The sequence below is a fragment of the Hemiscyllium ocellatum genome, chromosome 35 (assembly GCF_020745735.1).
Source record: "Hemiscyllium ocellatum isolate sHemOce1 chromosome 35, sHemOce1.pat.X.cur, whole genome shotgun sequence".
NCBI lineage: Eukaryota > Metazoa > Chordata > Chondrichthyes > Orectolobiformes > Hemiscylliidae > Hemiscyllium > Hemiscyllium ocellatum.
In genome coordinates, this window is record NC_083435.1 from 37,175,816 (window position 1) to 37,199,502 (window position 23,687).

General features: G+C 46.7%; 1 protein-coding gene across 6 annotated transcripts; it reads left to right on the forward strand.

Moving 5' to 3' along the window:
- LOC132832446 (class I histocompatibility antigen, F10 alpha chain-like) lies at positions 1-22,733 on the forward strand. Of its 6 annotated transcripts, XM_060850444.1 has the most exons (9): positions 1-148; positions 906-1,101; positions 1,599-1,859; positions 3,257-3,532; positions 3,635-3,913; positions 11,217-11,324; positions 11,729-11,761; positions 12,258-12,293; positions 20,423-21,537. In XM_060850444.1, exons 2-8 carry the CDS (start codon positions 1,059-1,061, stop codon positions 12,287-12,289), a joined length of 1,032 nt encoding a protein of 343 aa, XP_060706427.1. In that variant the 5' UTR covers positions 1-148; positions 906-1,058; the 3' UTR covers positions 12,290-12,293; positions 20,423-21,537. The 6 variants fall into 6 exon arrangements, with proteins under 6 accessions (XP_060706427.1, XP_060706424.1, XP_060706422.1 ...); XM_060850441.1 differs by lacking the exons at positions 906-1,101; positions 20,423-21,537 and adding an exon at positions 22,678-22,733; XM_060850439.1 differs by lacking the exon at positions 906-1,101.
- The last annotated feature ends 954 nt before the right edge of the window (positions 22,734-23,687 follow it).

Below are 23,687 nucleotides of genomic sequence, written 5' to 3' on the forward strand. Positions count from 1 at the left end.
TCACTACAGACGTTTTTCTTTGTCATTTCCAGTCCGTTATCAGCAGCTTTTACCCCAATCCGTTTTTGATGGGAATAGGGAGAGTGGATTCCCAGAATGTTGCTGATCCTTCTCTCCATCTCCCTGTGTTTTTCCCGGGTCTCTCCCGGTAAGTACAGAATTCAGCTTTCCATTCTCTCTCTCTCTCTGTGTCTGGGGTGAATGTGAGTCTCTTGGGGAGAGTTTGAAATGGGGGATGTTTGATCAGCCGCCTGTTATACAGCCAGCCTGATCTTTTACACATTGAAGGCAGCACAGTCTGGGAGACTCTGATGGGATTTGTGTCCAGGTCTCCTGACAGCAGGGTGTAGAAACCCCGAGATCAGAGAAACTCCGAGCAAATGGGAAATGGTTCCAATGGAGAATTTTAATTTTCACATCGATTGGGAGAAGCCAAACAGCTTCATCATTCCTGGTCTAAAGTCTTGTAAATACTGCGGGGAGGAGAAGGAGACTCCATGTCTAACCCAGCCCAGGCCCAGCTGTGATGTCCTCATGTTAGGAGTGAGTGTTGTGGATGGGCTAACAATGAAGCAGGCCGTGAGTCAGCAGTTACTCACTGCAGAATTCCCAACACCTGACCTGCTCTTGCATACAGTATACATGTGGTGCATCCAATTCAGTTTCTGGACAATTCAGTGATTACAACACCATTGAATATCAAAGGGAGATAGTCACATTCTCACCGGTTTCAGTTGGTCAGGACAGGAGGCCTGTGTGTGCTGCCAGTATAACTTGCCACTTACCAGCCGAAGCCTGAATATTGTCACAAGTGTGGCACTGGAAAAGCACAGCAGGTCAGGCAGCATCCGAGAGGCAGAAAAGTTAACGTTTCAAGCATAATATTCTTCCTGAAAATTGCCCAGGTGTTGCTGCATTTGGAAATGGATGGTTTCAGTACCTGAGGAATCACAAACAATGCTGAACATGGTGCAATCATCAGTGACTATCCCTATTTCTGACCTTATACTGGAGAGAAAGTCCCTGAGGAGCTCTTGTACTGATGTCCTGGAGCTGAGATGCCTGACCTCCAACAACTACAACCATCTTCTCCTGTGCCAGGTATGACTCCAACCGGCAGAAAGTTTTCCCCCTTTTTCCCACTGATTCCAGGGCTCCTTGATGCCACACATGGTCAAACGTGGCCTTGATACCCGGCCTTGATACCCAGGGCTGCCACTCTTGCCTCCCCTCTGGAATCAGCTTTTGTCCATGTTTGAACCAAGTCTATAATGAGGTCAGGAACTCAGTGGCCCCAGGAGAAGCTAAACTGGGTGTCACTGAGCAGGTTATTGCTGCTTGATGACACTGTTAGTGACACTTTCCATCAGTTTACTGATGATCGAGAGTAGGCTGATGGGGCAGTTAATTCACTGGGTTGGATTTGTCCTGCTTTTTTGTGCACAGGTCATACCTGAGCAATTTTCCACATTGTCACGTTGAGGCTGGTGTTGGAGCTGTACTGGAACATCTTGGTTAGGTGTGTAGGAATTTCTGGGGCATATGTCTTCAGCAGTGTGTAAATGTTTATTAACCCCTTCTTTAACTGATATTTGCAGACACCCACTCACTGACTGTGATCTACACGGCAGTCTCTGGCATTAAGGATTTTCCGGAGGTGACTAACATTGCGATAGTCAATGGAGTTCAACTCAATTACCATGACACTAATGTTCGTCGGATGGTCCCCAGACAGCAGTTCATGGTGGACTATTTTGATGCAGAATACTGGCAATATCTCACAGGTCTCGGGAATACACGATCAGACATGGCAAAGGAGAATCTGAATACAATGATGCAAAGTACTAACCAGACATCTGGTAAGATCAGTGATGGGGTATTTCTGAAGGGTAATGTTGACTGTGGTAGAGGTGGTGTCCCTCTGGGTTCTGCATCAGAAGGTTGTAGGTACAAAGCCCCACCCCAGGGCATAAACACAGCAATTACACTGAACATGCCAGTTCAGGCTGTACAGAATGCTGTGCTGTTGAAGTTGCTGTCTGTCAGATGAGATGCTGAACAGACTCTCCGTTGGCTTTATGTTGATGAATCTTTGAGGAAGAGCAGGGAGGTTATCCTCAACACCCTGGTCAGTATCAAACTTCAACTTTCATCATTTGCAAGTTTGTAGGAGCCTTCCTGTGTGTAAATTATCTCCCACATTGCCTCCTTTTAAACCAATTACTAAAGGTAATGAATTACATCACACTTCAGCATTCCTAGAGATCAAAAAACTTGCTTTTTAAAAACAAGTTTAATTTTATTTGTTCTTTCCAATGAGTGACAGGCAGGTACAGAGCCTGAGTTATACTGTTCCCTGTAACACTTGTACATTCCACATGAGACACCGTGTGAGCCAGAGGTATGCAGAGTGAGACTCTGTTCCTTCTGCATTTATCAATTGTGTCATACTGATGAAGATCAGGAGATGGTTTACGATTGAGTGAGTGGGAATCTGGTAAGATGGGTGTGATCCTCCAGGAACAAGCAGATTGTTGGAGAATTCCTGTCATCTCACTGGGTCTCAATGTCTGTTCATACATAAGGTGGGCGAGGGGGCATTGATTTTCTCCCATATTACAGAATGGACAATGTGAATCCAGCAGGCAGTGTGAGAGGCCAATGAGAAGCTCTGTAGGAAATATCTGAGAGAGATAAGGCAGTGGAGATAATCAAGTCCATTCCCCAGCACTCACCTTTTTTCACTCCACTCAGTCCATCCCCCAGCACTGACCCCTGGGTCATCCCACTCAGTCCATCTTCCAGCAGTGACCTCTGGGTCACCCCACTCAGTCCATTCCCCAGCACTGACCCCTGGGTCACTCCACTCAGTCCATTCCCCAGCACTGACCCCTGGGTCACTCCACTCAGTCCGTCCCCCAGCACTGACCCCTGTTTCACTCCATTCAGTCCATCCCCCAGCACTGACCCCTGGGTCACTCCTCTCAGTCAATCCCCCAGCACTGACCCCTGGGTCACTCCTCTCAGTCCATCCCCCAGCACTGATCCATGGGTCACTCCACTCAGTCCATCCCCTAGTACTGACCCCTAGGTCATCCCACTCAGTCCGTCTCCCAGCACTAATCCCCTGATATCATTCATTACTAGACTATAATTTCCAATTCTATTTGATACTAGATTACCCTCCCCTCAGATCAGGCAGGTTGCCATGTATTTGCAAAAAATTAAATACTATTTCCTGTTTGATCACCGATAGGAATTCACACGTTTCAATGGATAACAATTGTTGAAATCACTGATGACGGCTCTATTAAGAGATCGATGCGAGTTGGATTTGATGGAAAGGATTACCTCAGCTTAGATTCAGATAGAATGAGATGGATCGCAACCAATCACAATGCAGTAAAGACTAAAGAGAAATGGAATGCTGATGAATCCTGGAACAAATATTGGGAAACACATCTTGAGCAAGGGTTTGTTCAGGATTTAAAGAGATATTTGCAAGCTGGAAAGCAGTATTTTGGAAGGAAAGGTATGTATTTCAGTTTTGCTCCATGTTCTGATCTATGAAACCGTTCTCCCATTCCATTCAGTGTCTGTCTGTTGTTTGTGTTTTCACCCTTTCCCATCACAGTTCAGCCTGAAGTGTTCATCTCCAGGAGGGAGCCCAATGGTCAAGACAAGCCGCTCACTCTCTCCTGCCTGGTCACTGGGTTTTATCCTGTAGACATCGAGGTGACCTGGCTAAGGAATGGAGAGGTCATGTCTGAGACCCAATCCTCAGGGGTTCGACCGAACCACGATGGGACCCATCAGATCCAGAAAGAGATTGAGATCAATGCTGGGGATGAGGATCAGTACTCCTGTCAAATTGAACACAGCAGCCTGGCAGTGGGCAAGCTCTATCAGTGGGGTAAGGGACTGGAGAGTGTGTGTGTGTGTCCATTTTTTTTATTATAACACCTAAACTTTTAAAACTATGAACATACTTTGATAGCTCTTTCTGAGATTGACCTTAGATTTTCTGAGACTCACACTTCCCCAGACTGGGTACAATGATGGTGGGTGGAATTCCCTCTTTTAGTGAGGAGGGGAGGTGATGACGAGGTGGTATTACCACAAGACTATTAATCCAAAGACCTGAATAACATTCTGGTGACCTGAGTTTGTATTCAATATGTTAGATGGTGGAAGTTGATTTGAATGAAAATCTGGAATTAAGAGTTTAATAATGACAATGAAACCATTGTTGTGTAAACCTGTTTGGTTCATGAATTCCCGTTTGGGTGGAAATCAGCCGTTCTCACCTCCATGTGACTCCAGACATACAGCAGTGTGGGTAACTCTCAACTGCCCTCTGACCAATTAGGATTGATTTATAAATGCTAGACCAGACAGTAACACTGCTGTTTATGATTTATAGAAATTACGTAAAGTTAAATGTTCGAGGGTTATTCAGTAAGTTCTCAGATGATATGAAATGAGTGGTGGGACATAGTGAAGAGGATAGCCTTCGATTACAGGAAGATATAGAAGTTCTGGTCAGGTGGGCTGATCAGTGCCAAATGGAATTCACTCTGAATAAGGCGAAGATGATGCACTGGGGCAAGACAACCAAGGCAAGGGAATACATGACGGATCCTGGGAAGCACCGAGAATCAGAGGGCCGTTGATGTGCCTGGTCACTGGTCCCTTAAGGTATTAGGACAGGGAGATGAAGTGGTTAAGAAGGCATGTGTTACACTTGCCTTTTATTAGCTGCGTCATAGATTTGAAGATAAAGGAAGTTACACCGGACATGGATCAAAACTTGGTTATATCACAGCGAGATTATTGTATACAGTTCTGGAATCCATATTACGGCACGGTGGCTCAGTGGTTAGCACTGCTGCCTCACAGTTCCAGGGACCCAAGTTCGATTCCCAAGTCGGTGGCCTGTCTGTGTGGAGTTTACACTTTCTCCCTATTTCTGTGTGGGTTTCCTCTGGGTGCTCCAGTTTCCTGCCACAGTCCAAAGATGTGCAGGTTAGGGTGAATTGGCCATGCTAAATTGCCCATAGTGTTAGGTGCATTAGTCAGAGGGAAATGTAGGGAAATGAACAAAGAACAAAGAAAATTTACATCACAGGAACCGGCCCTTCGGCCCCCCAAGTCTAAAACTGTTGCTCAATTCTTCAGCATCTGTATCCCTCTGCTCCCCACCTACCCATACATCTGTCCAGACACACCTTAAATAAATCTATCGTGCCTGCCTCTACCACCTCTCCTGGCAACGCATTCCAGGCACCTACCACCCTCTGTGTGAAGTATTTGCCGCATGTATCCCCCTTAAACTTTTCACCTCTCACCTTGAATGTGTGACCTCTCGTTATTGAATCCTTCACCCTGGGAAAAAGCTTATTCATATCCACCGTGTGTATACCCTTCATGATTTTGTAGACCTCAATCAGGTCCCCCCTCAATCTCCTTTTTTCTAATGAAAACAATTCTAACCTACTCAACCCCGCTTTATAGTTAGCACCCTCCATACCAGGTAACATCCTCATAAACCTTCTCTGCACCCTCTCCAAAGCTGAAAATGTGTTGTTGGAAAAGCGGAGCAGGTCAGGCAGCATCCAAGGAGCAGGAGAATCGACATTTCAGGCATGAGCCCTTCTTCAGCTCTGATCTCCAGCATCTGCAGTCCTCACTTTCACCCTCTCCAAAGCGTCCACATCCTTTTGGTAATGTGGCGACCAGAACTGTATACAGTATTCTAAATGCGACCGAATCAATGTCATGTACAATGTTAACATGACCTGCCAGCTCTTATACTCAATACCCCGTCCGATGAAGGCATGCCTTCTTGACCACTCTATCCACCTGTGCAGCAACCTTCAGGGTACACTGGACCTGCACTCCCAGATCTCTCTGCTCATCAACCTTTCCCAAGACTGTTCCGTTTACAGTATATTTCGCTCTAGAATTAGACTTCCCAAAATGCATCACCTCACCTTTGTCTGGATTGAACTCCATCTGCCACTTCTCCGCCCAACTCTCCAGTCTATCCATATCCTCCTGTATTCTTTGACAGTCCCCTATGCTTTCTGCTACCTCACCATTCTTTGTACCTTCTGCAAAATTACTGATCAGACCAACTATGTCCTCTTCCAGATCGTTTATGTATATCACAAACAACAGTGACCCCAGCACTAACCCCTGTGGAACACCACCGGTCACCTTTCTCCATTTGGAGCAACTCCCTTCAACTGCTACTCTCTGTCTCCTGTTGCTCAACCAGTTCTTTATCCACCAAGCTAGAACACCCTGCACACCATGTGACTTCACTTTCTCCATTGGTTTACTGCGGGGAACCCTATCAAATGCCTTACTAAAGTCCATGTATATGACATCTACAGCCCTTCCTTCATCTATCAACTTGGTCACTTCCTCAAAGAACTCTATTCAGTTCGTAAGGCACGATCTCCCCCACACAAAACCATGTGGCCCTATCACTGATAAGCCCATTCTTTACTAAATATAAGTAGATTTTATCCTTCAGTACCTTCTCCAGCAAGTTTTGCACCACTAACGTCAGGCTCACTGGTCTGTCATGACCTGGAATATCCCTACTACCCTCCTTGTACAGGGGAACAACATGAGCAACCCTCCAGTCCTCCAGCAGCTCACCTGTGTTTAAGGACGCTGCAAAGATATCTGTCAGGGCCCCAACTATTTCCTCTCTCGCCTCCCTCAGTAACCTGGGTTAGATCCTATCAAGTCCTGGAGATTTGTCCACCTTAATATCCTTTCGCCTATCCAACACATCTTGCCTCTTTATGTCAACGTGATCCAGAGTAAACAAACTTCTCTCTCTAATCTCATGTCCCTCTCCTCAGTGAACACTGATGCAAAGTAATCATTGAGAATCTCACCCACTTTCTCAGGTTCAACACACAACCTTCCTTCCTTATCCTTTAGTGGACCAACCCTTTCTCTAGTTATCTTCTTGCTTCTTCTATATGAATAAAAGGCTTTGGGATTCTCCTTATTTCATGACCCCTTTTAGCCGCTTGATTACTTGTTTAAGATTGGTCTGACTCTCCCTCCAAGGCCCATTCTGTTCTAAGCTGCCTGGACCTTATGTACGATTCCCTTTTCCTCTTGGCAAGTTGCATAATTTCTCCGATCGTCCACGGTTCATGAATCTTGCCTTTCCTATCCCTTGCCTTTAACGGGTCATGCCTATCTTCAACCTGTCTTTGAAAGTCTCCCACATCTCAAATGTGGACTTCCCTTCAAATATCTGTGTCCAATCCACATTTCCCAGCTCCTGCCTAATTTTGATATAATTGGCCTTGACCCAGTTTAGTACTCTTCCCTTAGGACCACTCTCACCTTTATCTACGAGTATTCTAAAACTTACAGAATTGTGGTCACTATTCCCAAAGAAAACCCCCCACTGCAATTTCTACCACCTGGCCTGGTTCATTCCCCAACACCAGATCCAATATGGCTGCTTCCCTCGTCAGACTATTGACATACTGCTCCAGAAAACTTTCCTGGATGCTCCTTACAAAATCTGCCCCATCCAGACCTCTGACACTAAATGTATTCCAGTCAATGTTGGGAAAATTAAAATCTCCCATCATCACCACCTTGTTGCCTTTATATCTTTGCATAATCTGTTCACCTATTTGTTCTTCTACCTCATGCTCACTGTTGGGAGGCCTGTAATACAGCCCCAACAATGTAACTGAGCCCTTCTTATTTCTCCAACCCACCAATAATGCCTCACTACCCAAACCCTCCATAGTGTCCTCCTTTAGCACAGCCATGATATCATCGCCGACCAGCAATGCAGCTCCTCCCCCGCTTTTACTTCCCTCCCTGTCCTGTCTGTAGCAGCTATATCCTGGAACATTTAGTTGCCAATCATGCCCTTCCTTCAACCAAGCCTCTGTGATCTCAATAATGCCATACTCCCAGGCACCAATCCAAGCCCTAAGTCCCTCTGCCTTACCCACAAAACGTCATGCATTAAAGTATATGCGCTTCAGGCTGCCAGTTCTTTTGTGTTCATCTGCTGTCTGCCTACTCTTCCCCTTGGTAATACTAACTTCATGATCCTTTCAGTCTCAGTTTCCAACTCACTGTCTACTAGTTGTCTCTTCTGGTTCCCAGCCCCCTGTCGCATTAGTTTAAACCTTCCCCAACAGCAGTAGCAAAACCTCCCCCAAGGACATTAGTTCCAGTCTGGTTCAGATGTAGACCGACAATTTGTAATAGTCCCACCTTCCCCAGAACTGGTCCCAATGTCCCACAAATCTACACCATCCCTCAAGCCCCATGTTCATCCTGCCTATTCTTTCATTTCTCCCCTGGCTAGCACGTGGCGCTGGGAGTAATCCGAGGTCACTACCTTTGAGCTCCTCCACTTTAACTTCATCTCAATCATTTACTGATATCGTTGGTGCCCATATGGGAGTCCCGTTTTCAGCCACAGAACCGCCGATCTAATCTCCTTACACTTGGAAGAAGTGTGTCCAGCTGCAGCTCTTGTTTGACCGTGTGGTGGCTCTGGAAGTGCGGTTGGACTCACTGTGGGGCATCCGAGACACTGAGGAGGTCGTGGGTAGCACGTTTAGTGAACTGGTCACACCGCAGGTTAGAACTGCTGAGGGAGACAGTGAATGGGTGACCAAAAGGCAGAAAAAGAGCAAGAAGGCAGTGCAGGTGTCCCCTGCGGTCATCTCCCTCCAAAACAGGTATACCGCTTTGGATACTGTTGGGGGAGATGGCTCACCAGGGGAGGGCAGCAGTTTCCAGTATCATGGCACCGTGGTGGGCACTGCTGTTCAGAAGGGCGGGAAAAAGACTCGCAGGGCCATAGTCAGAGGGGATTCTATTGTAAGGGGAATAGGTTCATGGGTTCATATTCCTCGGAGGATCAGTGTGAACATGTTGGGCATAGAACCTGTTTCTACACAGTTGGGATTCTATTTTTAAAAAACCAAAAAAACGAGAGTTAAAGTTTCAAGAGAGTCCATGAGTCCTGAGACAACTCATCATCGATGATGCTGCACCACTATCCCTCTCCCACTGCCTCGCCCACTCTCTACACTGGACCCAACCAACGTTGAAGCTGCCACTCTTCAGGCGCCATCTTGTATGTCTGGGCCAATTCTCCTCTGCCACCACCTTGCTGCCACCCGCACCGGATCCACCAACATCAGAGTCTCATCTCTCACCATTTAGCCAACCTCATCAATGTCACTGTGAGGCCCTCCCACCACTGTATCTCCATCACTAGAGCTGGGTCCAACCAATGATGAAGTTACTGATCCTCAGGTGCCACCTTTCGTTGCTGGGCCGACCCCACCAACATCGCCCCCGCTGGGTAGCAGCTGCCAATTCTGATGCCAGCTCCCCATGCTCGGCCCTGGTAAAGTAAGTAAGCAAGGCTCACTTACCACCATCACAAGGTCCACACTAGGCCCAGTCGAGTCCACACTGGGATACCTTGCTGCTGCTGATGCTGTCCAAACTCAGGAAAAGAGGTGAGTACAAACAGAAAGACCAAAAAAATGGAAAAGCATTCAGAGGAGACGTGGAGCTATACTCTACCGCCATCTTGATGAGACATCATGCCTGTAATTTCTTTTTGATTACATTAGATTCCCAATCGTGTGGAAACAGGCCCTTCAGCCCAACAGGTCCACACCAACCCTCCGAAGAGTATCCACCCAGACCCATTTTTTTGTCTTTATCTTCCTGTCCGGGAGCAGTGGGAGACAGAGTGGAGGTGATGTTGGAGACCATGAACCCATTCCCCATTACTCTACATTTACCCCTGACTAATGCACCTCACCCACATTCTCGAACACAATAGGCAATTTAACATGGCCACTTTACCTGACCTGCACATCTTTGAATTGGGGGAGGAAACCCATGCAGACAAGGGGAGAATGTGCAAACTCCACACAGACAGTCGCCTGAGGCTGGAATCGAACCTGGGTGCCTGGCACTGGGAGGCAGCAGTGCTAACCACTGAGTCACTGTGCCATCCCCTTGTTCTTAAAACTAATCAAAATGGCGTCAGATTGTGGTGACAGTGAAAAATCTTCTCACTGTATTTTACTGTTTTCTCACTGTAAAATACACATGACAATGAAATCATTAGTTCATTCACGTGATAGGACTGGAGAGGGTGTAGAGGAGATTTACCAGGATATGCCTGGTCTAGAGACCGGGGAATAGATATTATATAAGTCTGAGAACATCCACATTAATACTGAGAACGTTCCGAGGAGCTGTGAGGAAAAGTGGGTCATGGGAATCTGGAACTCACTATCTGTTAGGATGTTGGGGCAGAAACCCTCATTAGCATTTAAGGAGTATTTAGATGTGCCCTTGTGATTCCAAGGCTGACAAGGCTATGGCCAAATGCTTGAAAATGGGATGAGAACAGTTATTGGTTGTTGTTAACATGATGCGCTGAAGGGTCTCTCTCTGTGCTGCAGGCATCTCTGTCTCTGTGACCCCCACATCCCAGGAGCAGGTTAATGAGGTTAATGTGACCAGTGCTTATCGTTCACTCAACTGAATCTCCACTATACCCCCCTCCAAGAACAGTCTGTCTGATGTGAGGTTTGATGTTCAGGTCACAATGTCATTCTCTGGATAGAGTCTGACCGAAGGTGCACTTTGCCACTTTATATTGTAACCCCCTTGAGATAAAGGCCAACACTCTATTAACTTTCTGTGTTTTTTAATGAAACATGCATGAGATTTTTAATGATGTTTATACATGGCCTTGTTAAATGCATTATATTTAACCTCACAACATAATCTCACAACAGCAGGAAAGGGTTCAGATTTGTCTTCCTCAGATCTAAAGTGGCTGATTGCACACTTCCCCACATTGGATAAAACGGAAGCAGATGGAATTCACTCATTTACTCTGTTACTGTCCCTTGAGTCCGTCTCTTAACCTAGCGCCTTCTGTAAACATGGATATTATCCCCCTAGATTGGGACAACACGGTGTTTACACCCCCTTCAATAGGACCTTTAGGGACTTCACTGGAGAGTGAAACTGGGTGATGGTCAAACCAATGTTAAACCAATCCCATCAAGTCCCAACGGACACGTTCTTTTCAATTGTCTCGAATTAACACGAATTGGGGACGGATCCAGGAACAGAGATAATCCTGATGTTATTCAAATGTATTTCAGAAGTCCTGAAAAACAGTGCAGGATATGCTCATCTTGGAATTGTGATTGGATTAGTCGCTGCAATGGCTGCAATATTCGGAAAAATCATCTGGAAAAAACCCTGGAGAGGTAAGAATCAGAGGGAGGGGAATGTGGAACTGAGGGGACAGGGTGAGTGTGGGGGAATCTCCAGTACTGGGAGTACAGGGCACTGTGGGGAGTGGAACTGAATAAACCCCGACACACGCATACACACGTATACACACGTCCTGTCCCCTGTCTGACTTTCCTTCAGGTGATCAGCCCAGTCCAGGTCCAATATTGATCATTAAACCCTTCACTCACTCTCACCTCCTCACTGACTGAATATCAATGGGATGGGAGAGATCTCCAGCATCTCCATAAAAGGTTAGGATGGAAAGGAATGTGGGACCTAGGATTTCTTACAGAACCTCAATTCCCTCACACTGTGTTGTCATCCTTTGAGAATGGAGTATTCCCCATTCTAATGGGCATTTATTTTGTTTCTGCAGGTTCACCAGGTGGGACCTACACAACAGCTCCCAGTAAGTGACTGAGGGGACAGAATGTTGGGAATGATGGAGAGGGATTTGCAAGTACAGAGTTACATTGCACTGAGTGTTCCTCAGGCTGACACATCTGCCACCCTCCTCACTCTGAAGACCCTCAAACTCTCGTCTCTTATCCCACTTCTTCCTCATTCTCACACCTTCTTCCCCCCTCATTCGTCTCCATCCAATTCTTTGCTCTTTCATCCGTTATCCCCATCCATCACCAGTCAGTTCCTGTTCCCTCAGGCCCCAGTGTCCCACTGCCTCACCCTTCACTTCCCCATCCCCCACACTGCACTCCCTCAACCCCACCATCCACTCTCTCCCTCCAATCCCTCTTCCTCCACTCCCTTTGTGCTGTGCCCCCTGGGTCTGGTTTGTTCATGCTGAGGGGAATTGAATCCTGGGACCTGTGACTGAGCGACAATAACTCAAAATGGTCACGTTTATATTTTGTTCCATTTCTCACAGTCTGTTTTTATTTTCTCAGCTTCTGATATCTCTGTTCCAGCTCCTTCATGATTCGGTGAGTGACATTTTAACGTAGCTCCAGTGATATGTAACATTTTCACGCCCCACCTGACCCTGTCCCACCCTCCCTGTCCCACCCTCCCAGTCACTGTTAAACTCTGTAAGACTAATTCCCCTCCCCCCACACCCTGTCCCACCCTCCCAAACACTGTCAAACCCTGTCAGACTGATTCCCCTCTCCTCCTCACCCTGTCCCACCCTCCCAGACCCTGTTAAACCCTGTCAGAATAATTCCCCTCCCCTCCTGACCCTGTCCCACCCTCCCAGACACTGTTAAATCCTTTCAGACTAATACCCCTCCCCTCCTGACACTGTCCCACCCTCCCAGACACTGTTAAACCCTGTCAGACTAATTCCCCTCGCTCCCTGACCCTGTCTCACCCTCCCAGACACTGTTAAACCCTGTCAAACTAATTTGCTTCCCCTCCTGACACTGTCCCACCCTCCCAGACACTGTTAAACCCTGTCAGACTCATGCCTCTCCCCTCCTGACCCTGTCCCATCCTCCCAGACAGTGTTAAACCCTGTCAGATTGATGCCCCTCCCCTCCTGACCCTGTCCCACCCTCCCAGACCCTGTTAAACCCTGTCAGAATAATTCCCCTCCTGACCCTGTCCCGCCTTCCCAAACACTGTTAAGCCCTGTCAGACTAATTCTCCTCCCCTCCTGACCATGTCCCACCCTTCCAGTCAGTGTTAAACCCTACCAGACTAATTTCCCTGACCCTGACCCACCCTCCCAGACACTGTTAAACCCTGCCAGACTAATTCCCCATCCCTCCTCACCCTATCTCACCCTCCCAGACACTGTTGTCTCTCTCGGCGGACCAAGTAACGGCTGTGTGGTGGTGTTTTTGAAGTCGCGGGGTAAGTCCAGTTCGTGTTTTTTTTTAAACAGCTAAAAGTTTTAAAGTTTTTTTTTAAAGTGCCTGGCGGACCCGGAAGCTGGTGCCGCGCTAGGTTACCTGGGTAGGGTTTTTTTCTTATATAAGCGCGCAGGCGAGGAACCCGAGGCACTACAGGGGTAGAGCCTTCCACCCGCCCTCCTCCTCTAACCTAATAATAAGACCCGTTGTGGCAAGCAGGTAAGTGCTGCATTTTGCTTGTTTGTTTCTTTAGATTTAGTTTTAAAGCTTACTTTTTAGAGGGATGGCAGTGCAGGCAGTGCAATGTTCCTCTTGCAACATGTATGAGGTGAGGGAAGTCATTAGCATCCCTGCTGATTACACTTGCAAGAAGTGCATCCATCTCCAGCTCTTCCAAGACCGCGTTAGGGAACTGGAGCTGGAGTTGGATGAACTGCGGATCATTCGGGAGGCAGAAGGGGGTCATAGATCAGAGCTTTAGGGAAGTAGTTACACCGAAAGTTATAGACAGATGGGTGACAGTGAGGGGGAGTGGGAGGAACCAGCCAGTGCAGGGACCCCCTGCGGTCATTCCCCTCAAGAACAAGTATACCGTTTTGGATACTTGTGGGGGGGATGACTTATCAGGGGTAAGCAACGAGGTTCAGGCCTCTGGCACGGAGCCTGTCCCCGTTGCTCAGAAGGGAAGGGTGGAGAAAGGTAGAGCTATAGTTCTTGGGGACTCAATAGTGAGGGTACAGATAGGCGGTTTTGTGGGGGCGACAGAGACTCACGATTGGTATGTTGCCTCCCAGGTGCAAGGGTACGTGATGTCTCTGATCGTGTTTTCCGGGTCCTGAAGGGGGAGGGGGAGCAGTCCCAGATCGTAGTCCACGTTGGCACCAACGACATAGGTAGGAAGAGGGGTGAGGATGTCAGGCAGGCTTTCAGGGAGCTAGGTTGGAAGCTCAGAGCTAGAACAAACAGAGTTGTAGTCTCTGGTTTGTTACCCGTGCCACGTGATAGAGAGTCGAGGAATAGGGAGAGAGAGCAGTTAAATGCGTGGCTACAGGGATGGTGCAGGAGGGAGGGATTCCGGTTTCTGGACAACTGGGGTTCTTTCTGGGGAAGGTGGGACCTCTATAAACAGGATGGTCTACACCTGAACCTGAGGGGCACCAGTATCCTTGGGGGGAGGTTTGCTAGTGCTCTTTGGGAGGGTTTAAACTAACTCCGCAGGGGCATCGGAACCTGGACTGTAGCTTTAGGGTACAGGACCTTGAGTGTAGGGAGGTTAGGAACAAGGCATCGATCTCGAAGGAGGGTGCCTGTAAACAGGAAGGTGGCTTGAAGTGTGTATACTTCAATGCCAGAAGTATAAGAAATAAGGTAGGTGAACTTGCAGCGTGGGTTTGTACCTGGGACTTCGATGTTGTGGCCATTACAGAGACGTGGGTAGAACAGGGACAGGAATGGCTGTTGCAGGTTCCAGGGTTTAAATGTTTTAGGAGGGTCAGAGATGGGGGTAAAAGAGGGGGAGGTATGGCATTACTAGTCAAAGATAGTATTACAGCGGTGGAAAGGACGATGGAGGAAGACTTGCCATCTGAGGTAGTTTGGGCTGAGGTTAGAAATAGGAAAGGTGAGGTCACCCTGTTAGGTGTTTTCTACAGGCCTCCTAATAGTCCGAGAGAAGTAGAGGATAGTATTGCGAGGATGATTCAGGAGACGAGTGAAAGTAGCAGGGTGGTTGTTATGGGGGACTTTAACTTCCCAGATATTGACTGGGAAAGCTGTAGCTCGAGTTCGTTAGATGGGTCGGTGTTTGTCCAATGTGTGCAGGAGGGTTTCCTGACACAATATGTAGACAGGCCAACAAGAGGTGAGGCAACACTGGATTTGGTTCTAGGTAATGAACCAGTCCAGGTGTTAGACTTGGAGGTAGGTGAGCACTTCGGGGACAGTGACCACAACTCGGTGACTTTTACTTTAGTGATGGAGAGGGATAAGTGTGCACTGCAGGGCAAGAGTTATAGCTGGGGGCAGGGAAATTATGATGCGGTGAGGCATGACTTAGGATGCATGGATTGGAAAAACAGGCTTCAAGATAAGAACACTAATGATATGTGGAGATTGTTCAAGGAACAGCTATTGAGTGTCCTTGATAAGTATGTACCAGTCAGGCAGGGAGTAAAGGGTCTTATGAGGGAGCCGTGGTTTAATAAGGAATTGGAATCCCTTGTAAAAGGGAAGAGGGCAGCCTATGTAAGGATGAGGCGTGAAGGTTCAGTTGGGGCGATTGAGAGTTATAAGGTAGCCAGGAAGGATCTAAAGAGAGAGCTAAGAGCAGCGAGAAGGGGACATGAAAAGTCCTTAGTTGGTAGGATTAGGGAAAACCCAAAAGCTTTCTATAGGTATGTCAGGAATAAAAGGATGACTAGGGTAGGTATCAGTCCAGTCAAGGATAGTAGTGGGAAGTTGTGCGTGGAGGCGGAGGAGATTGGAGAGACACTAAATCAATACTTTTCGTCAGTATTCACTCAGGAACAGGACACTGTTGCTGGTGTGAATATTGAGTCACAAGTATTAGAATGGATGGCCTTGAAGTATGTAGGGAAGAGGTTTTGGGAATACTGGAAAGGATGAAAATAGATAAGTCTCCTGGGCCTGATGGCATTTACCCTAGGATCCTCTGGGAAGCTAGGGAGGAGATAGCAGAGCCATTGGTCTTGATTTTTATGTCGTCATTGTCAACGGGAATAGTACCAGAAGACTGGAGGATAGCGAATGTGGTCCCCTTGTTCAAGAAGGGGAGTAGGGATAGCCCGAGTAACTATAGGCCAGTGAGTCTCACTTCTGTGGTGGGCAAAGTCTTAGAGAGAATTGTAAGGGATAAGATTTATGAACATCTGGATAGGAATAATGTGATCAAGGATAGTCAGCATGGTTTTGTGACGGGCAGGTCGTGCCTCACAAACCTTATTGAGTTCTTTGAGAAGGTGACTAAGGAGGTGGACGAGGGTAAAGCAGTAGATGTGGTGTATATGGATTTTAGCAAGGCTTTCGATAAGGTACCCCATGGTAGGCTAATGCAAAAACTACGGAGGTATGGCATTGAGGGTGCATTAGAGGTTTGGATTAGGAATTGGCTGGCTGGAAGGAGACAGAGGGTAGTAGTTGATGGACTAGGTTCATCTTGGAGTGCAGTTACTAGCGGTGTACCACAAGGATCTGTTTTGGGACCATTGCTGTTTGTTATCTTTATAAATGATCTAGAGGAGGGGCTTGAAAGCTGGGTGAGCAAGTTTGCGGATGATACGAAAGTCGGTGGAGTTGTGGACAGTGAAGAAGGATGTGGCAGGTTACAGCGGGATATAGACAAGTTGCAGAGCTGGGCAGAAAGGTGGCAAATGGAATTCAATGTAGCTAAGTGTGAAGTCATTCACTTTGGTAGGAGTAACAAGAAGATGGATTACTGGGCTAATGGTAGGCTACTTGGTAGTGTGGATGAGCAGAGGGATCTTGGTGTCCATGTACACAGATCTCTGAAAGTTGCCACCCAGGTAAATAGTGCTGTGAGGAAGGCATATGGTGTACTGGGCTTTATTGGTAGAGGAATTGAGTTCCGGAGTCCTGAGGTCATGTTGCAGTTGTATAAGACTCTGGTGCGGCCTCATCTGGAGTATTGTGTGCAGTTTTGCTTGCCATACTATAGGAAGGATGTGGAGGCATTGGAACGAGTGCAGAGGAGGTTTACCAGGATGTTGCCTGGCATGGTAGGAAGATCGTATGAGGAAAGACTGAGGCACTTGGGGCTGTTCTCATTGGAGAAAAGAAGGTTTAGGAGAGATTTGATAGAGGTGTATAAGATGGTTAGGGGTTTAGATAGGGTAGACACTGAGAACCTTTTACCGCTAATGGAGTCAGCTGTTACTAGGGGACACAGCTTTAAATTAAGGGGTGGTAGGTATAGGACAGATGTTAGGGGTAGATTTTTTACTCAGCGGGTTGTGAGTTCATGGAATGCCCTGCCAGTAGCAGTGGTGAACTCTCCCTCTTTATGGTCATTTAAGCGGGCATTGGATAAGCACATAGAAGTTATTGGGCTAGTGTAGGTTAGGTAGGATTTGGTCGGTGCAACATCGAGGGCCGAAGGGCCTGTACTGCACTGTATTTTTCTATGTTCTAAAATGAACCTAGATTTCAGTGGGCTGAGTATTCTAACTAATCATTTCCTAGCTTTGATTTGATTTCATTTGATTTATTTGTTGTGATGTGTTTTTTGTTACAAAATACAGTAAAAAGTGTTGTATGGTGTTACCATTCACTGGCATCATCTTAAAACACACACAAAAACCCAAAGCATTGAATATACAGGCAGCAAAATAAAGGAAACCATGTTCAACTTGACAGTCCCTCTTGTTCACTGCCTCCCCCATGGACCTGGGGATGAGGTATGAGGCCCCCTTTGCCAAGCTGCTGCTGGCACGGAAGTGTCTACCCTTCAGCATGGTCTTGCCCACCCCCCCACTGAGACCCTCACCATGTTCTACTGGGTGGGGGCTGCTTCCAGATTCCCGAGATAAGTGATGACAAAGTGCAAGTGAATTCTATCATCACTGACCTTTCATCATCATCATCATCAACTGGAATGGCGGAGGGGATGGTCCATCTTGGTTTCATTTTGACAAACCCATTTTCAGAAATGTCTATTTTCAACTGTAAAATAAAAACATCAAACCCTGGAACAGCTCAATGACACAGTGGCTCAGGGGTTAGCACTGCTGCCTCACAGCACCAGAGACCGCGGTTCGATTCCAGTCCCAGACAACTGTTTTCGTGGCGTTGGCATGTCCTCCCAGTGTCTGCGTGGGTTTCCTCCCACAGCCCAATGATGTGCAGGTTCGGTTAATTGTCCATTCTGTTTAGGGATGTGAAGGTTAGGTTCATTCGTCAGGGCAAATGTACAGCAATTGATTGGAGGGGAGGTGGGTTACCCTTCAGAGGGTCGAAAGACCTGTTCTCACAGTGTCGGGGTTCGATAATCTGGCAGCATCAATGGAAACAGAGCAAACAGTTTGAGGCTGATTTGACTTTTCAGAACTGGTTCAGAAGAAGCCTCATATCAAACTTGAAACATTACCTCTGTTCCGCGTGCTGCCAGACTTGGAGTTTCTCCATCAATTTTTTGTTTTTATTTCAGATTTCCAGCATTGGTAACATTTTGCTTTTGGAATTTTCAGATAATCTGACTCCACATTATATCAATAAATGTCACTGTCCACAGTCAGGGTTGTATCTCAGCGACAGTCCTGGAGCGTCAAGTTCTGGATCTAACTCTCCTCCCTACCAAGCGAGAACACTGTTATCTAGCTGAGAATTACCCAGCTATGTCCTGCTGCACAAATGTTTCACCAACTCAAGCTGTCCAATAGCAATTTCCAGACAATTATGAAATTAATGATGTATTCAGTATTTAATATTTAAAATGCAAAATGCATACAGTTCCCAACTTTGAAATCCACTATAATCACCCAGTTTTAGTCCCTCAATTTAAATCCAAAATTAGTTTTCTTCAGTAGTCCTGACCAATCATTGCTCAATTACAATGTTATAGGTCGTGAAATAATCAGAGCTGCCTTAAAAGGATTTGTCTGTTCAAGTTAAAAAACTTCTACTGCATGAACAATGGCTGAATCCAAGGTCACCGATATTAACCAGAGGATTTTTTTATTACAATCTAATGTTGAACTGAAACTTCACCTGTCCTCCATGAATCGCTTTTATGTAAGGATAAAAGGGATTAGTTAGACACTGATAGTAAGGCAGTCATGACCTGTAAAAAGAACAGGAGTTAACATTTTATTTCATAATCACTGTAAAATCCTTAACCTTAAAAGAAATCATGTTAAATTTCCATAATAGAAATCAGATTCAAAACAGTCCCAGATCTCAAGCTCCTGGGAACAAAGTACAAACACTCCATTACCAACAAACAAATGTGCATTCAAACTGAATCACAAAGGGTTAAACTTTCTACCAGGTGTACAGCTCTTTTCTCTCTCTCTTTCTCACACACAGTCACACACACACACACACACACTATCTCACAGACATTTTCTGAGCTTCCCACAACAGCACCTCTAGGTGCTCCTCGCTTCCCCCCTCTATCTTTTGAATATCTTTCTGGATGTCTGGCCATGAGTTAGTTACAAGGTGTACCCTCAGTAGCCCTTCAGCTACTAGCCCTCCGACTTGAAGCAGAATCTGATCCCTCCTGACTGAAAGGCTGTTTTCCATTGACATATAGATTCAATCATTTACAACCCCAGTCTTTGTCAGACCCATCCTTTGGCCAGAAGACGGTGGGACATAGAATGGATTCCTTAGTCCACACAAAGCAACAATATTTCATCATCTTTTTCCTATCTTTTCCCCTTGTCCAATTTTTCAACATCCATCCCAAGTGTGGACTTTCTGGAGGGATGTCTTCTGGGAATTCTTCCCCCTTTATCCCAGGCGCCTCATTTTTACTTCCTTTGCCTCCCATCGTGGTCAACCCATCAGTCCCTTAGTTTGACAGGGATCACACTCCCAGTCCCCAAGGCAATTCTAACTCAAACCCCAATCAAACCCAGGGGACTCTAACCTCAATCAAACTTCGGGGACCATCCCTCCCAAAGGACTTTCTGGAGGTATGTTGTCAGGGACCCTGCCTCCATTCCCATTTCCTTTTTTATCCTCAGAGGCTCTGTCCTTACCCTCGGTGCAGCCTATATTGAGTTTCTTTGTTAGTCCCTGATTAACTACTAGAAATCAATCCCAGCCACCAAGGCAGTTCTTAAAAGTCAATGTTCCTGCCTTGGTCTGTGCACGGAGTTGCCTGGCCGTTCTCCGCATTCAGAGCTGGCTTTACTCTCCTCACTACGTGGTTCTGAAGTCTCCTTTCAAAGATTCTTACCACCAACCCAAGGCAAGAGACTGCTCCTCAACCGGGAACAGGACGCATCTTCTCAGTGTCCAGGGACAGCCTCTCCCTCCCAGCGATGGAAGATATCCCAGACCAGCCCCAATTGTGGGAAATAGAATCCACTCACTTCAATAATTTCAGTCTGAGACAAGATCTGAAGCAGCAGTATTTCACTCTCGTGGTCTATTTTTAGCGTATATCCTCCCTCACTGCCAGCTGCTTCCTTGCTTGCTAAAGCGATATTTCCTTTCAGTCTTTGCCCATCCTGAGCGTTATGACCTCCTGATTGTGGTCTGGTTTGTTTTTGCAGAAGCGGGAACCAGATGCTTGTACCTGTTTGGACAGACATATCGAGTTTAACCTACACCCCCTCCCCGCACAGCACATTATCTAATTGTCTATAACATCTACCAATGTTTACAGGCACATTTCATTCTTGTATGTACATTTTAGCTAATACAAAAACAATTATACATTTCCTTCACATAGTTTTCATTCTTGTTAACTCAGCCCTTGGCTGAAACAATTATACACCGGTGTGAGTTCATTGACCTTGCATAAGTAATTATGGTTGCATAAGTAACACTGCTTTACCTCTCTCCCATACATTCCTGGTTCAATGTTGCTTGGGGACAATTGTAACTGATCCCACTTGTTGGGAATTGATCCCTGCAGTACAGGGACAGGGACAAAACCTCCACACCATCTCTCCAACAAGCATCCCACCCAGACTGACTGTATAACCCTGCATTTCCCATGGCCAATCCACCTAACCTGCACACCTTTAGACTGTGGGAGGAAACTGGAGCACCCACAGGAAACCCACACAGACACAAGGATAACGTGCAAACTCCACACACACAGTTCCGAGAGGCTGGAATTGAGCCCGGATCCCTGGTACTGTGAGGCAGCAGAACTAACCACTGAGCCACTGCAACAACAGGTTGATGTCTGAAGGATTGTGTGGGTCTGGTGCACATTGTACAAGGTTCCCCTGCAGGAAGCACTGAGCCTTCAGCCCACAGACCAGATGGGGCCAGAAACCGATGAAATGGAGACTCCCAGCATGGATGTGACTGGAGCTAGGCCTTGTGGAGCAGCTGAGGAAACCCCGCCTGCAGCTGCCAGGGCAGCTCGAGAGCAGCTGGGGGCTGATGGATTTGGACATTGAGAAGGAGAACATCCCTCTCCCTCCCCCAGGAAATCAGAGAGAAGAGCATTGGAGATGGAGGGAAACAAGGGACATTTTAGTTCAGCAGCAAATAGACTTTGCAGGATGTTTGTGGGAGATATTGTTGAACAATGTCAATTTCATCTGCTCAGGTCAAAACCTTTCAGATCATTTATATTAACGAGCAGTTTCTCTACTTTGTAAACTGTTGCAATGACATGTCATTTAAAATTGTTTTGTACAATTTGAAATTATTCCAGGCCAATCTATAAATAAAAAAGGACTCCAACAGAACAGGTATATTTAGTAATATATCACTCCTTAAATAAAACATTTCTCCAAAGTGAAACAGTAAAAATTCACCTTCTCATCAGTGCCTGACAATGACTCTCACAGGGGCAGGAGGGGGGGCAGGTAAAGCCGACTTGCCCAGTTAGAGCTGCCACCCTCATGCCTCCTGTATCTCCCCCTGTGCCCATGTCCTGCCCCCCTCCTGTCCCAGAGACATGCCCAGCAGCTGAGAACTCCTCCCTGGGGAGCTGCTGGCCAGAAGCTGCATCCATGAGAGCTCCAGCTGCTGTCCCGTGGGCCTGCCCTGTTTCTGTACTCGGAGCTGGCAGGAGGCCTTCTATTGGGCTGCTTTGTATTCCTGCCCGAGCAGCTGTCTCCAACTGCTGGGTTTGTATTGGCCTCTGGTTAGGGGGCCTTGCAGCATCCTCCATGTGGCCAGAAGGATTGAGATGGGTCTGCTTTGGACCAGGCAATGCATCAGGAATGCTTTTTCTCCAAAGGCCCAGCTGCTGAGTAGCCCTTGTCTGAAGCCCTCCCCCATCTCCTGTGTGGAAATCATTTTGTCACCTACTAATTGTGTGGAAACCATGTTATCACATAACTCAGCGCCACAACCTGAAGAAGGCCTTTTTTACCTCTGTCAAGGAATCCTCAGCAGCAGGACACAGGGAGCAGCTGGGCTTTAACTCTGGGGCAAGTCACAGTGTGGGATTAGAATGGGAAAGCAGGATGGTCACACAGACCATTCACTTTGATGCAGTAAAAGGTTGGGTTGCTGCAGAATTCAGCAGCAGGGCAACCGAATGTGGAACAGATCCTGTGCATGGATACTCCAGCACATAACTGTGGAAGGAATCCCATGGAACGGGGATTGTCTTGGTATGGAAGGGACATGAATTCATCTGCCTTTTACATAGTGTGTGTGTGTGTGTGTGTGTGTGTGTCTGTCTGTGTGTGTGTCTGTCTGTGTGTGTGTGTGTGTCTGTGTGTGTGAGATGCAAGCTTGATTTGATTTATTATTGTCACATGTATCTAAGTTGGCTCGTGTAGACTCATACCGTTCCCCTGCTCTCTCTCCATGGGTGCTGTCTGACCTGGATTAGTTGTTTTCAGTCCAGGTCCCAGCATCTGCAGGAATTTGCTGACAGTGGAAAGTGTTGGTTTGTGTGCAGTCCAGGCAGATGATACCATACAAAGACCATGTGGTGATTGAACAGGTCTCATGTCCCCCTCCTTACAAAACATGTGATCACTCAGGCAACTTTCATCCATCACCAAGGTGAGTGTTTTCCAGGTTCCTGGGTGATCTGTGAGTGATCACAATTCTCACAATATCATAGAATCGCACAGAATAGGACAAGAGCCCAGTGGGGTCTCTCTCAGACGTTTTGGTGATAACTATCATCCCGGCTGCAGGTGGCTTACAGGGTTTACAGAAACTATTCTTCATGAACAAATCACACAAATCACACAACATCAGGTTATAGTCCAACAGGTATATTAGGAAGTACTAGCTTTCAGAGCGCTGCTCCTTCTGTGGTAGCTGTGGAACAGGATCATAAGACACAGAATTTACAGCAAATGATCTGAGTGTCATGCAACAGAAACGATATTTTGAACAAACTTAATTTGTTGTTGAGTCTTTCATCTTTTCAATTGGAACGGGCCACATCGTATTCCAGAATCTGGTTTCCAGCATCTGCAGTCATTGTTTTTACCTCATTGATTTTAACCCTACTCCGAATCCTCTTGCAAGGATGCCTGCCTTAGAACATAGAACATAGAACAATACAGCACAGAACAGGCCCTTTGGCCCACGATGTTGTGCCGAACATCTATCCTAGATTAAGCACCCATCCATGTACCTATCCAATTGCTGCTTAAAGGTCATCAATGATTCTGACTCTACCACTCCCACGGGCAGCGCATTCCATGCCCCCACCACTCTCTGGGTAAAGAACCCACCCCTGACATCTCCCCTATACCTTCCACCCTTCACCTTAAATTGATGGCCCTTGTAAGACTCTTGTATGCGGGGAAAAAGTTTCTGTCTACTCTATCTATTCCTCTGATCATCTTATAAACCTCTATCAAGTCACCCCTCATCCTTCGC

Coding starts and splice junctions, on each gene's coding strand:
- LOC132832446 (XM_060850441.1), top strand. CDS start 97: ATGTTGCTGATCCTTCTCTCCATCTCCCTGTGTTTTTCCCGGGTCTCT. Junction 1,860..3,256: donor AAGTACTAACCAGACATCTG/GTAAGATCAGTG, acceptor GATCACCGATAG/GAATTCACACGTTTCAATGG. Junction 11,762..12,257: donor GACCTACACAACAGCTCCCA/GTAAGTGACTGA, acceptor TTATTTTCTCAG/CTTCTGATATCTCTGTTCCA.